The sequence below is a fragment of the Emydura macquarii genome, unplaced genomic scaffold (assembly GCF_026122565.2).
Source record: "Emydura macquarii macquarii isolate MOO-44397 ecotype Brisbane River unplaced genomic scaffold, CSIRO-AGI_Emac_v2 contig_318, whole genome shotgun sequence".
NCBI classification, from domain to species: Eukaryota; Metazoa; Chordata; order Testudines; family Chelidae; genus Emydura; species Emydura macquarii.
Genome location: NW_027130455.1, coordinates 10496212 through 10511267, shown reverse-complemented (window position 1 = coordinate 10511267; position 15056 = coordinate 10496212). Strand labels below are relative to the sequence as shown.

The window sequence follows — 15056 nt, the reverse complement described above, 5'->3', positions numbered from 1 at the left end:
CTTTAAATAGTGTGTGAGCCCTCTAGTGGCCCTCAGTGTCTTCCATGTTCAGAAGCCACAGAGGCACAGCACCCTTTTACTGGAGCACATGTAACTAGGTCTTGCATGTTGTGCATATTTAGCACAGTAGGGTTCAAATAATCCAGTGTACTATGTGGTTCCTTCATACTAAGTTTGTTGTGTAAAGAGCAAAAGATGCAACAGTAGCCTTTACTTCTGTCGTGTCTTTCACTGGAAAGGAAAACACATGTTTATTTTTGGATAATGTAATCAAACATATCCCAAAAATCAACATAAATCAACTTTGGCTAGTAAAATATGTAAATATTCAGCATTTGAGAGTGTGAGGATGTATCTAAGACACCAAACAACTCATGACAAATTTGATTTCTATACATGTATTTATTTTAAGTGCTTTCACTTCTAACATGAATAAGAGCCCATAAACTACATAGACCTTGTCTTGTTTTTTGTTGCTCACAATAAACTGGAGAGTTCCTAGATAGAGAGAGATTGTGAAAAAGTCTAGGAAATATACGCACTGAAATCAGTGTGAAATTTCTGTGTAATTATGCTGGTCTCTTGGCCACAGGGCATTATCAGTAGGTATAGTATCACGTAACCTTAACTCTCATATCACGTAACCTTAACTCTACCCCCATTTGATCACTGTCCTAAGCAGGAGGGTGACACCACAAGAAAAAACATATGAAGTGAGCCCTAATGTATCTTTAAAAATCACTTTAATATGGGACCAAAAGCATTAATATGAAGAAACCATAATTGTATGGTTATTGCATGGAGCCATTGGGGGAAAAGGTAAGGCTGTTTAGGTGCATTTCCAAACCTTAACTTATTTGGATTTCTTTTAAGTTTAATTTTTACTTTGAAGTTTCTGGCTTTATTTGGCGGGGGATATAATCCTAAATGTACTGATATGTAACTTAATTTAATGTAGTTTTTTGTTTTAGGAATCATCGCCCCTATCCATAAACCCCAGATTTAGGCACCTATATCTTGGATTTAGGTGCTCAAGTCCCAGTTTTGGCTCCACTATGATCCACAAAACTGCCACCTAAACCTGTAGGCATCTAAATTCACACTGTAGCTAAATTTCTGCTTCTGGGCATGCACGCTGCTGCCTCCCCTAGGTATCCGGTCCCCTGTCTCCCACCTAAGCCCTAGAGCAGTTCACAAATGGGGGACACATGCATTCATCCACCTCAATTGCATACCGCGCCCAATCCAGTAGGTGTGATGAGAGGCTGCCTACTGAATTGGACGCCATTCAAAATCTGGCAGGTGGCGGTGTGACCCACATTATAACTTTTTATCTCAGTGGTTAGAGCACTCGCCTGAGATGTGGGAAACTCAGGTTCAATTCCCCCCTCTCTGCCAGAGGGGAAGAAAGGATTGGAGCAGGGGATCTCCCTCTTCTCAGGAGAGTGCTCTAACCCCTAAGCTATGGGATATTGTGATGTGGGGCTCCCTCAGTCTCTCCTGTGGAAGCTGTTCCACTGTGGATAAATAATGAAAGAATGATGAGAGCAGGGGAACGGGAGCCTGGATCCCCACATCCCACGTGGGGGCCCTAACCACTAGGCTACAGAGTCATTCATATTCTTTCTTTCTCTCACCCAGTGGCTATGTAAGTATTTACCACAGTGTAACAATAAAATATATTATCTCACCCACCTTGTCTCCTTAGGACCTTCAGTGAAGCTTGTTACATACTTTTTATCTCTAGGTCATAGCACACCCATTACCATGTTATCTGAGTGATTTGGGGGAGTTCCTTTCCCTATTCATTTACTTTTTGAGTTGTTCCTTTCTTCTCCTATCATTCAGCTCATCCATTTTTGTTGAAGCTGCTCAGCAATTATTTGTGTGCAATATTCACTCCAGCGCCCTGGCAGTTAGAGTGAAAAGCTGAGCTGATTTATCTTAGGTCCTCAGGAAAGATCTCTTTGCACTTTATCCTGCCTCAGGCTAAGAGAAGTATTTTGTACAGCTCAACATTTCATCTAGGGGATTTAACACATGCAGGATGTAAATTGTTATGGTTATGAAGATTAGTCTACTTGGACTTTTTTGTCAAAGGTTTTCTCTGAACTCTCTGCTTACCAGTGACTTTGTTTTATTTTAGTTCGTTTACAAAGTTTCCTCACCTGGCAGGAACAGAACAGAACCTTCATCTTGCTAAGCAAATTCAAGCCCAGTGGAAGGAATTTGGATTGGATTCAGCAGAGCTAGCTCATTATGATGTCCTCCTTTCGTACCCAAATGAAACTCAGCCCAACTATATCTCAATTATTGATGATCAAGGGAATGAGGTGACCTTATTTTAATAAGTTGTATGTGGAATAGCTCTTTAAAGCTATTTAAAGCTCTTTAAACCTGTGTATCTTCATTGTGTTTTATAATCTAATGAAGCTCTCTATGTTAAAAAGGAAAATCCACTGCTGCTGGGTTATGTCACCAAATCTCTTGGATGAATGTTTAGAAATGGTTTCTGTCAGGACAGATAAGTGGGAATTGCTTACCTCTTGCAAATACACAAAAGGTGTCTACTGGCTTATTGCAGCCTTCTTGTGTAGCTGTGCAGCAAACCAGGCACAAGGCAGGCTGTCAGTACGGTGAAGCCATCCCCACTGCAGGATCCAATACCAATATTTTACTGCTTTTCAGGTACTGTTCTGACACCTCAATATGTTGGGGGTCTTTTTTCTTCCCCTCCCCCCCCCCAAGTGCCTAGTGCATTGAAGTTGGGTTATTCTGTTGAATAATCCCATGTGTGGCTGGCCAGAAGCACTGCTTCACTAAGTCAGGGACTGTGTGCTTGCAGAAGGCTGTGCGTGGGCTGACCCAGGAGTGGGGAATTCACGCAGCGGGGGGAAGTGCAAGAAGGTGCCCAGGAGCAAGGGATTGGGGTGACACAGCTATACACCAGTCCAGATCGCAGAGGGGAATGTCACAGAGGTTAGGGGAAAATGTATTGTTTTGCCCATATTAAATTCTGATGACCTTTTATTTAAGACGCTCTATGCTTTGGAGCAGGGACTTGATATTTGGCAGGGAGGTTGCCTTTGTGTCAAGGATGTGCCTTTTGTTATCCCTGTGAAAAATCTGTCCAAATTTGGCTAAGTTATAAGCCTTTGAAGAATTGGAGTTTGCACATGATCAGTAGCTACTTGGTAGAACTTCACAGCTAAATTCCCTGAAGATTCTGTATGCACTGAGCATGCTCCAGCCTAGGGCTGAGAAGGATTTTCCAGAACTCTGGGCTGTTGCAGGCGGGGCACTGGCACTGAGACTAATGCAGCTGTCTCCCCTGTGCTCACAACGTCCCCACTGCTGAAATCCAGACAATGGAAAAGAGAAAGCCACGTGAGTGGAACATAGAGAGGACAAGAGCCAGACTAGGACAGGGGAGGAGATTGGAATAAGGAGCCTGTAGGGGCAGATAAAACTGGAACTGGGAGCGGAGGTAGGGGCGGCTGACATGAGATGAGGAATTGGTGGCGAGGAAGATTGGGACACCCAACAAGTGTGGTGGAGGGGAAGACAGCTCAATCTAGGAACCACGGTGTGGGGGAAGCCTGGCAACCAGCTGGGCAAGGAGACTGGGACCATTAGTGATGGGGAGATTAGACTGGGAGTGTAGGGAGACTGGGATGGAAAGTCCAGAGGGGAAGACTAGAAGTGGCTGGCAAGGAAATGGGGATTGAAATGAGAAGCCAGTGGAATGGAGACTGGGACTGGCTAGTGTGAGGAGAATGGGACTCGGATGAGGAACCAGGGTGGGGAAGGAGGTATGGGTTGGTGGGTGAGTGGCAGAAAGGGTGAAGTATGGGATGAATGGGAAGGACAGTCTGTGCCCACTAGAGCACTATCCCCTTCAAGCTATGAAATTACACAAAAAAACTACAATCGAACATTATTATGGTTGCAGAAAAATTAGGAAATGCCAGAATCAAGATTCTCTGTGCATCCTTAATTCAGACCCTTTGTGCGTATGCATTATGATACATACTTTAATTATGTGATCATATGTTATCTGGCATTTCCTACATTTTGTGTACTTGACTTTGCAACCTTAGTGTGTGCAGACACACCCCACTGTTCTGCCAAGTGGACAACTACTCCCAAAAAAATCCACCCTGGAAAATTCCATTCCTGGACTTTTTTTTTTTTAAATAAATAAATAAATAAATAAATAAATAAATAAAAAGCTTTGTAGAATCCCTTGTAATATTATTAATTTTAAGTGTTTATTGATTTTATTTTACATAATAGTGATCAGAGGAAAATTAAAATCCCCATCCTGCCACCATTACTCAAATTGAGTAGTACCTTACTGTGTGAGTAAGAGTAGAATGGGCACTAAAGATATGGGAGTATTTTGGATAGTAATGAAAGGTACTCTACCTAATCAGAGAGTAGATCAGCTACTGAAGTAGTAGGAAAGGAGCAATAGTTTAAGTGGTAGTCACCAAAAAATTACAAAAAGTTTATAATGATAGGGACAAACTACCTAGTTTATAATTATCACCACTTTTCAGCACTCTTCAGTTATTCCTCTGTTTTAATTCAGTCAATGATTCATAAAACCTTATATGCACAACTATCTATCTATCTATCTATCTATCTACTCTTGTTCAGTTATGATGTTCTAACTCACTTTTTAAAGTTATACATGATTTCTTTTTTGCTACATTTTTATATCAAATGGCACACTGTTCTTAATAACTAAACTTAGTGCACAAAATTGTGCCAAGACTTCGCTGAGCTTGCCCAGAGGAGGAATCTGAACCATAGCTTTTACTAAATTAACTCTTTATTCTTCTTGGCTCTTTTGGTAGATTTTCAATACATCACTGTTTGAGCCGCCCCCTCAGGGATATGAAAATGTTACTGGTGTGCTGCCACCATATAATGCTTTTTCAGCACAAGGACTGCCAGAGGTAAGAAAGCAATTCTTATGAGTCCTGTTGGTTGAAATCATATTTTGGGAAAGAGTTATTGTGTATTGTTCTGACTTAAAAAGTTTTTGCAGTGATCTCAGTTAAGTGAGGTGAATATTGAAGTTCGTTATGATGTAGCCTAAGGGACAGCTACACTATGTACTGGATTCAGTAAAGTTCAGAAGTTATCCATTTAACAAGAATGATCTAAAATTGTTCAACTCAGATATTGCTATTTTTAGTTAGAAAAATATTTCAGGGTGAGATTAAGGCTTATATGGTTCCTTCTAATTGGGAAACCTAAGAGATGGGGTGGGGGGAAGTAGTCTGAAGTGTATCTACTTTATTAAGTGTAAAGCCTCTTGTTTGTTATAAATCTGAAACACACTTATGTTATGAAAGACCGCACTCCCTAAAGTTAATCTGATTAAATTTTCTATGGTGGAATATCCCAGACAACATTCACCACACATGCTGCATCACATGAATGGGCAAAAGTAAGTAATAATAGGAAGTCTACCTATTGTGAAGCAGCATGTTAGGAATAGCACTCTTTTCTTCTGGCAAAACAGCTTGCAGTTGTAGTTTTCAATCTCAGATAATGAGTATGCTTCTAAACATGGGATTATATAGAAAGTTCAGCAATGAAACAAGCCTTTCTATAAAATAATTTGGGATGGTTTCGCCATTAGTTTTACGGGGAGCAGGATCGAGTCTATAGAACTGCAGATATGGGTCTACTGTATAATAGATGTTCAATAAATAAAGTTGCATGATTCTAAAAACAGATATTTTATAATGGTTATGACAGTATAGTTTCTGGCTTTATTTCTTCCCTGGGCAGGCGGATCTGGTGTACGTGAACTATGGACGCACAGAAGACTTTTTCAAGCTAGAGCGGGAGATGGGAATTAACTGTACCGGAAAAATTGTCATTGCCAGATATGGGAAAATCTTCAGAGGAAACAAAGTGAGTGTTGTGGGGTTTGTTTTTTGTTTGTTTGTTTGTTTCCTTCTCTCTCTCTCTCAAATCACAGTTAGATTAGTAAACTAAAGGTCCGAGGCTGCTTATATTGGAGTCCGTGGGAGTGTTGCTTTTGATGTTAGTGGGAGCCAGATTAAGCATTAAACCCTTGCTTCAGAAGCCAGAAGTTCCTTGCAAAGAGAGATTTTGTTCCTTATTTGCATGTCATGAAGTAAATGTTTCCTCTAAATCAGAACAGGTGATAAATGGGAGCCAGTTCTGATCCAAGAATCAGGCCTGCAGTGTATGCTCAGAATGTGTATTAACTTGCAAACAGTGAAGTGGGATGACTGTACTGGAGTCCTGAAACTGTGACTGAGATAAATGCAAACTCCTCAGAAGGTGCTTGTAAGAGATTAATTATGGGGATGTAATAGCCCATACAACTAGTAAACACCCCTGCCTCTTTCCATCCATAGATCTCAAAGCATTTTGAAGAGATAGGTGTCATTGTCCCGTTTTTACAGGTGGAGAAACTGAGGCATGGGGGTTAAATGACTTGCCTAAGGTCATACAACAAATCTGGCCATGCTGGGAATAGCACCTAGTTCTCCTGACTCAATCTTATGCCCAATGCTCGAGATCATGCTGCACTTGGACATACTCTTCCCTTGCGTCAATGATTCCAGCTCTGCCGCACAAGAGTTCTGAAGAGTCTCCCAATTGATGGCGTGTTGCAAAGCCCGGGAATGTCTTAGCCAAATACAAACATTTGACATTTCTTAAAAGCAAATCATTTTGCAGGTTAAAAATGCCATATCAGCTGGAGCCAAAGGGATTATTCTGTATTCAGACCCTGCTGACTACTGCGCACCTGGAGTCGATCCTTATCCAACTGGCTGGAACCTTCCTGGTGGTGGAGCCCAGCGCGGGAACGTGTTAAATCTGAATGGGGCAGGGGATCCTCTCACACCAGGTTATCCAGCAAAAGGTGAGTGACAGATTTGTAGCCCTAAACATCTGACACTTTCTGAACTGGTATTGAAAAGCATCTTGTCACTAACAATTAAACTCTTTTCCATACCAGTACGAAAAGACCTGCTGTTTAAGAGGATTTCCAGCAAGGATTTCCTAGTGTGGACCATTCCAACTGGCCTTCCTCAAGTAAAAACAGTTTCCAGCCAATATCTCTCTGCATATGATCCAAGCTTTACAGCACTTGTAAATCAGGATGTGGATAGGCCAAGCAGTAGAAATGAGTTAGGATTTATTGAGGTTTGCAAGGAACTATGTTTCTCAAGAGGACCAGTTGAATCTGGATTATAGTCTGCTATCAAAGAAGACTAATAAATTTTCCTGGACGTATATTTATTTGCTAATCATAAATGCCAGGCAGAAAAACACTGTAAACTTCTGTTTATACGGAGTGAAATTTCTGCATTAAAACTAGCAGTAGCCACTGGAGTCATTGGGACTGATCCCTGATGTGTGACAAGATGCTGGTGGACTGGAAGTAACGTAGCAGGGGTCAGTCTACGTTGATCCTAGAGGCTACTGTGGGACTCTGCATTGTTACAAAACAACTTCAGTTAAAAGGTAAGCTGTTGAAGAAAGCAAAACTTGATATTCCAATATATTCTTGGTTTCTCAGACTACACCTTCAGGACTGAAGTTGACGAGGGAGTGGGAATTCCCAAAATCCCAGTTCATCCCATTGGATATCATGATGCTGAAGTATTATTATGGTAGGTAGACTTCGTCCTCTGTACTTGTGTTCGGTATTCATGTGAGGCCTGCAAAAATCTTTTTTTTTTTGTATTAAAAGACAGTAAAACTGATGCCCTTTTTTTGTTGCTTCTTTGTGTTTTACACATACACACACACACACACGTAGCAACATATGCTACAGAAATACAAACAACAGTTGGCTGTGAGTCATTTATTGAAAGACAAAGTGGAGCACAAGTATATGTGGATTTACCACGAAAGAGATACAAAACCAGAAGTTTATTGTATTAGTTTCTCTGCTTTAATCCTACCTTCATTTTAGCTTAAGAAATGTCTAACCTTTTAATACAGTTTATGCTAATTTACAGGCCTTCTTAACAAATAGTAATGGTTGCACATAGTGCTTGTGCAACACAATCTTTTAGAGTTTTGTAATCCTTCCTCACACTCATTTTCAGGTGTGCTGTTCCACTGGGGAGACTTCTACTTTTAGCAAACTGGTCAATTGTATCTGTCTGTCTTGGTTTTCACTTAACAGCATCATGGGAGGACCTGCAGCACCAGATAGTAGCTGGATGGGAAGCCTCAATGTGTCTTACAACATTGGGCCTGGATTTGCAGGCAGCTATTCTGTAAGGTCTGTTTGAGCACTTTTGCCTATTTATTGAACACTGCAAAACCAAACAAAATCTTTCACGGTGGGATTCTGAGGCATATTACATTTTGGGGCTTAGAGGAGAAACTAACTTCCCTCTGGAATGGGCAGCATGGTTGGATGAGACTCATTAGGATTTAAAGATAAAATGTTAAACTATTAGCCTGCTCAGTGACAATAGAAAAACTGCCCTTGTCTTCACCTGGCATTGGATCAGGCCTTGTGTATCTTCCTTCTCAGCTCCTATATTAGGTTTCACTCAATGTTTTCTTGATACTTTCAAAACTTTAACATTGTGGAGCAGTAACTAACCCTTATATTGATTTTTTTTCAAGTGAAAAACAAATGTTTTAAAACCTTTCTCTTTCTGGGCACTTTTCTTCTTTTCTGTTTCTGAAGACCAAGGTGACAAGAAATTGGTAATCTATGGCGGTGGAAGGGTGGAGCACAGCCTCTGCAGTGGCTCTCTTGCCCTCAACTTTTCCCTAGTTCCATGGAAGCCTTCTATGAGAATTCCTTGGAGTTAGAGCTGTGGAGGATGGGAGTGGCTGGGGCCCAGAGATCAGCTGCTCTCCAAAGTTTCTAACCTTCCTGGTTGCAGAGAAACGCTTGGGAATGTGAACCCAAGAAGGCAAATAAAAAGAACCCAAAACATACTAATTTCAAAAATCTCCTGATATTTGGGGGGCTGCAAATCCTCATTTTGAACACTTGGGGTTAGCAATACTGTGTTTGCTCTTTGTACTTTGCTCAGCTTGGATAGTGAAACAAAACCATTTAGTTTCATTTTCTGGCTCTGGCACTAGCAGAGAGGGTCACAAACCATGGGCCATGGAGCAACTGCTGATGGTCTGCAGAGAGCCATCTGGTCACATTGTGATGCTTCTTCCTCCTAGCTCCCAGCTGCTAAACTGCATTAAATGAAGATAAAAATGCATTACTATAGTTACGTGCCATGAAAGCAGTGGCTGCCATTGACTAACACGGCAGTTTTCCATCGCCAGTGGGACAGGAGGTGGTCTGAAAGACTATGCATAGGAGGGCATAGTGATATGTTTTTTCCAACACGGCAAGGACATGTTTAAATTTAAAAAAATTGAACTCTTCACCGGATTTTTGTTCTGGTGTGTGTTAAAATTTACTGAAGATTTATAAAGCATACAAACAAAAATGTTGACTAAACAAAGTTGACACTTGAGAGAAAGGGGACTGTAAAGGATCCAAGCAACAGGAAGTCAAAACAAACATCCCCTTTAAGAAGGTCTCAGGGGAAGGAAGAGTCTTAACAAAGTTCATAAGGCCCTTACCTCAGGGCCCTGCTTCAGAGCTCCTAAACTGAGGCTCAGCAAATAAAGTCTCTGGATCTGATCGCGCTAGTCCCCTGGCGCCTGAGAGAAAGACCACCATCCATTGCACTCTGCACGTCTCCTCCTCCTTCGTAGTCTTGTGTTTATGACAAAGCAGACTCACTTGATGAGTCTTTGACTGCCAAGCACTGGACACCACAGCTAATTCGAGAATCAGTCTTTCATCTTATCCAGTATTCTTTAAAGAATTGCAATCTAGCTTTCTTTTTTAATAGGGTCCCACTTTCCTGATGTTCTTGCTAGGTGTTGCATAAAAATGTTGATATTTTAAGGCCTCTTAAGTTTTTCATATAAATACCCCCGTTCAATGGTACACTCTTTGCACTCCCAGAAAGGATGCTCAACTGTTTCCTGGACCTTGCATGTCTCACATAATCCATCTTTATGTTTCTTTGTTCAAAACAAATTACTATTTAAGCCACAACGGCCAGTTAAAATTCTAAATAGAGTCACTTCGCTCTTTCTCTCAGGGCATTGGAGTATATCAGCATTTTTAACACTTGGTCATGTTTCACGGAATCTTTTCCCCTCTGTTTCTTTTGCCCATATTTCCTGCCATTCCTCCCTTCACTCATTTTTAAATAGATTTTTCTTAAATTCCAGTGTTCTTAAAGGGATCTCTAAATCAACTTGCTGGTGTTTGACAGCATTTTTTGCCACTTGGCTAGCTCAGGGCCCACTAGCCCTACATGCATTGGCATCCACGCTACTACTCTGATTACACCGTGGGCAAAAATCCATTCATTGTACTGAAGAAGGTATTGGTTTTGACAGCTATAGAGCTTTGCCATTGAGAAAATAACTTCAAATGAGACCAATTTGAGTTTTTGCCCAGGGCAGACAAATGTGTGTTTTGTTTCACAAAGAGAGAGAGGACTGAATATTCCCTGTCTTTTATAGCGTTCCTAGTAAATTAATGATTTTTTATAATCTGGCAAAGCTGGATCACTTTGATCTGCCGTCTTAAACCTTCTCGGAGAAATACTCAATTTATTCAAATGTTTTCACCGTTCAGTTGTTTCATGCAATTTTAATGACCATTTCCCCAGTTACCATTTAATCAGACTTACTCATCATTTTTCTTTAAAGAAAAGCAGCATGTTCTGATGAGATTTTTTTTTTAAAACATATTTCCATAATTAAATATTGTCCAACCATTTGGGTAAAGAATGTAATATACTTTCAGTTATTATTTTTTGTTTTTAGTGTGATCTATGGACCTGCTGTTAATCTACCCCATTTTAAAAGTATTGCAAGGAGATATTATTGGCATGACTCCCTTTAAAACCACTGTGACAAATTTCATAAAGAACTTTGAAAGCCTAGGAATTAGTGTGTTTGGTGGAATTTTTCTTAAGTCATTCTTCAGTTTCAAAAAAAAATTAAGGAATTAGCAGAGTCTTGGTATACCTCCTGTAAGCTAATAATCATGCTTAGCCCTTTGAGCTCATATAAGTCATTTCATTCATAGATTGTAAAACAGTTTATTACAGAGGTGAGGTTCATTATTCTATTATACAGATGGGGAAGTTGAGATATTAGCCAAGGTCACACAGCAAGTCGGTGGCAGAGTAGGAATTGGTTGGCCAGTGTTGTTAGTTTATAAACCTAAAGCTTTAAAGATAAAATTGTACACACGGACTATGTTCTCAGTTTTTATATTTTAAGTTTCAATCAGTGTTTTTTTGATACTTTGAAAATGGTAACTAGTCCTTTTAATTAACTTTTGCTTAAATTTCTCCATCAAGCAAATCATAAATGTCTAAACACATTTATTTTGGGAAACTAAATGGGGGACTGAAATACAATTCATCTCCTCTACATAGAGATGGGCTACAACCCAGCCCTTTTGTGGGTGCTAATCCAGCTTCATTTCACATTGGTGTTTAAATGGCTATTGTAGAGGATACAAGGGCTTGTTGTAACTGTGTCTTTAAAAACATGTTTAAAATTGGATCATCTCTCACTGTTCCAACCCTACCTAGTAAATGCCTCTTCAAGTCCTGGATAACTACTTCATTTTGCTTTTGTTTCAGAAAGGTCAGAATGCACGTCCACACTATCAACAAAATAACACGAATTTACAATGTTATTGGCACTATCAATGGAGCGGTAGAACCAGGTGAGTTTTTTGTATTAGTGAAGATGTTCTTAGGTAGCATGAGGTTTTACTTTTCAGAGATAATCAGATAGAATTTGGAACTGGAAAAGATTTATTCGATCGTCTTGTCCCTCCCACCACAGTGTCCCCCCAAGAAATCTGTAAGTGTTACACAGATGAGAATGCTACAATAAACAACTCACTGGGATAGCCTGGTGTAAGATATCTCATTTTCTATAGGGTCTCTGGCATATCATTCATACAGTCTTACACCAGCATATCCTAGTATTACGCAAAATATAATGGACTAGTGATGGGCTTAACAAAGTTCTGGACCCTAACATCCTCAACTTTGGAGAGTTCAGGGTCTGAACCAGGGTCTAGATCCACATTTCTCAGCTACTTGTATCTTTAGAGTGGCCTAAACTGAAACCCTGGATACAAACTTTGAAGTGATTGGTATTTGAAATCTACGTCTGGAACCCCTCTCAAGAGCACAGAGTCTAAAATTGCTCAAATCATCATTGAGCAGACAGTTTGATCCAGGTAATTTTATTCTAACAGTGGTTCCAAGACAAGGGACAAAAAGGATTCTTAACAACCCTATGTAGATAACAAGGTTGTAAACTGGAAAAAAATAAAAAAAACATTTTTGTGTCAGATTGTAAACAAGGTCACTAGGTAATCACAGGCTGGGCTTTTTAAAAACACTGAAATTAGTTTTCATTGTGGTTTGGGAAGGTGGGGAATGAGGATAAAGGAAAAGACTGAATTATATGGTAACCCAAGTGTATCCTGAATTAAAAACTGATTCTGTATCTTTGTTTTCAGACAGATATATTATTCTGGGAGGACATAGAGACTCCTGGGTATTTGGTGGGATTGATCCATCCTCTGGCGCAGCTGTTCTTCAAGAAGTTGCTCGGAGTTTCGGCAAAATGAAAATGGAAGGTAATTTATTCATTGTAAATGGAGAAGGTGAAACACAAGGGCTATGGAAAACACTATTTTGAGGAATTCAGTGGAATTTACCACCAAGCAGATGCATAGACCTTATGCCGGCCCTATGCATAGGGTTGAATTTCACATAATAGGCATTGCAACTTATTATACGTGTGTCCACATGCCTGTGAGTGAGGCTCCTGGGGAGCGCTGAAACATATATATCTACAATAAGCTTAACATCACATATAATGTGAGATGATTGAACTTCTGCTCTTATTGCCTGTGTAATGTAAGTCACTCAGTTGTGTGCTCTGAGAGTTTTGCCTTTAAAATAAAATATTGCACTGGATGTGCTGATCTGCGGAATTTGGAGTGACTGAATTTCACTGATATATATTATATATCATTTTATGTGAAGTACTAAGGTTTTTTTTTTGTTTTTTTTTTTTAAAGTGACAGTCAACTGTGGCAATCTCTATTAGAATTTTTCTCTTTAAGTCAAATTTAACTGTGTGATTACAGGTTGGAGACCTAAAAGAACTATTATTTTTGCTAGCTGGGACGCAGAAGAATTTGGATTATTAGGTTCCACAGAGTGGGCCGAGGTAAATAAAGAACAGTACAAAAGCATGACTGATGAACAAATGTGGGCTTGTGTCTGCCTATCTGGCCCCAATCCTGCAATGGAGTCAATGTGGACAAGCCTCATGTAAATGAACAGGGCTCCAGGCAGATCCAGGGAGGTCTGTCTATACAGAACCCGTTGTAGGATCAGGTAGTTGTTTGTAGCACAACAGGGTTCCAACTGAGGCTTCTGGACACGACCATGATGTAAATGCTAACTAATTGACAATGATGGTCTGGTTGCACTAGCTCCTCATAAGATTTAAACACTACAGGACTGTCTGCTTTGAATCAAATACCCTAAGGAAGAGTATGGTAGCTACTGTTTTGCTTGAAAATCTGTTTCTTCAACAAACAAAATGGCCACCACAAATTGAGAGCCAGATCATGCCCTGGCATCCACAGGGCCCTCTGCTTGAGGAAATCAACCCTCCTATACAAAGGAAAGGGGTCATCCATCTTTTTGTGGATGGCTTTGGTCTCCTGTGGGTCCCAGAGGTCCTAATTCAGTTGAGGGAGCCCTGATCACCTGACTCTGAGTTTCCCCACGTCTCTCCAACAGAGGGGGAATCTGTGGCGTTCTCCTCCAACTTCACTCCTTATGGGGGATATACCGTGAGTGAGGCAATCTGGCCCACAGTTCTTATGCTATAAATGGATTGATCATTCCAACTAAGAAATATAGGCCTTAGTCAAAATTTATATGACTTCACTGACAAATTCCAGGTTAAAATTAGAGTGGAAAATTTTCTCTACTGGAAAATGTTGGTTTGTAAAAATCAAAATGGTGTGCAGGGAAAATTTTGATTTTGATGAAATTTCATTTTGAAAAAAATTGTTGAGACACATTTTGGATTTGTTTTTTTGTGTTTCAAAATATCTTTTCATTTAAAAAACTATATTACATGAGTAGTCAAACTTACTGTGTTCCCCCACCCCCACAAGACTCCTCGAGCCCCACCACCCTGCCACAGGGCAGAAGCATCAAGCTCCCCACCCCAGTCTGGTAGACGGAGAATGGAGAGGGGTATAGGGGGCTCCACGAGCCGCACTGTAAAAGAACTCTATGTGGCTCACGAGCCGCAGTTTGGCCTCCCCTGCTATATTGTATTTTGTGCTACTTTATAGTATTTAAATTCATGTGCCTACATACATAGAAATGTAGGGCTGGCATGGATCTCCAAAGGTCAGCTAGTCCATATGCTGACGTTGTAACAAAACCAAAAACTACAAAATAATGTGACAAATGAAGATGGAAAATGTTTATTCCTAATGTCTAAAGGAATCCTGTTTTTCCACTTGATGGCAAATTTGAGGTTCCCATTGCCTTGGAACTTCTTGCACAAGTACATTCTCCAGTATACAATGGAAATAGACTCTCCTGCCCATTCTGCTTGATGCCAAAGAAGTTTGGTCACTAACAAGAAAACCAAAATCAAAGGATAACACCAACTGACTTGAGAAAATCTAAACTCTAAGAAGTAAATTTTCATCCCAATAAAACTCCAGCAGTAAAAAGCATAAAAACTCATGGCTAACAGCACTGAGCTCCAGTGAATGTAAAATAACATTTAAAAATACCAATTCTCAGCAAGCAAATCTTTTTCTACAGGACTATAATGGAATTTCTTTTTGTTAATCATTGTCCAAAGGTACTTTCTGGTTTGATAATTTAATACCTAGTTATCCATTGTTCCACCCAATGTTA

At 40.1% G+C, this 15056-nt stretch overlaps 1 protein-coding gene across 1 annotated transcript in view; it reads left to right on the top strand.

Moving 5' to 3' along the window:
- Window positions 1–15056, top strand: part of LOC137166665 (N-acetylated-alpha-linked acidic dipeptidase 2-like) — a 44473-nt gene that overhangs the window by 3189 nt on the left and 26228 nt on the right. Inside the window, exons 3-11 of the mRNA XM_067568505.1 lie at window positions 2147–2333; window positions 4863–4964; window positions 5809–5934; window positions 6733–6919; window positions 7580–7673; window positions 8195–8293; window positions 11715–11800; window positions 12611–12730; window positions 13247–13329. Coding sequence (XP_067424606.1) covers window positions 2147–2333; window positions 4863–4964; window positions 5809–5934; window positions 6733–6919; window positions 7580–7673; window positions 8195–8293; window positions 11715–11800; window positions 12611–12730; window positions 13247–13329 — 1084 coding nt within the window. The remainder of the gene's footprint in view (window positions 1–2146; window positions 2334–4862; window positions 4965–5808; window positions 5935–6732; window positions 6920–7579; window positions 7674–8194; window positions 8294–11714; window positions 11801–12610; window positions 12731–13246; window positions 13330–15056) is intronic.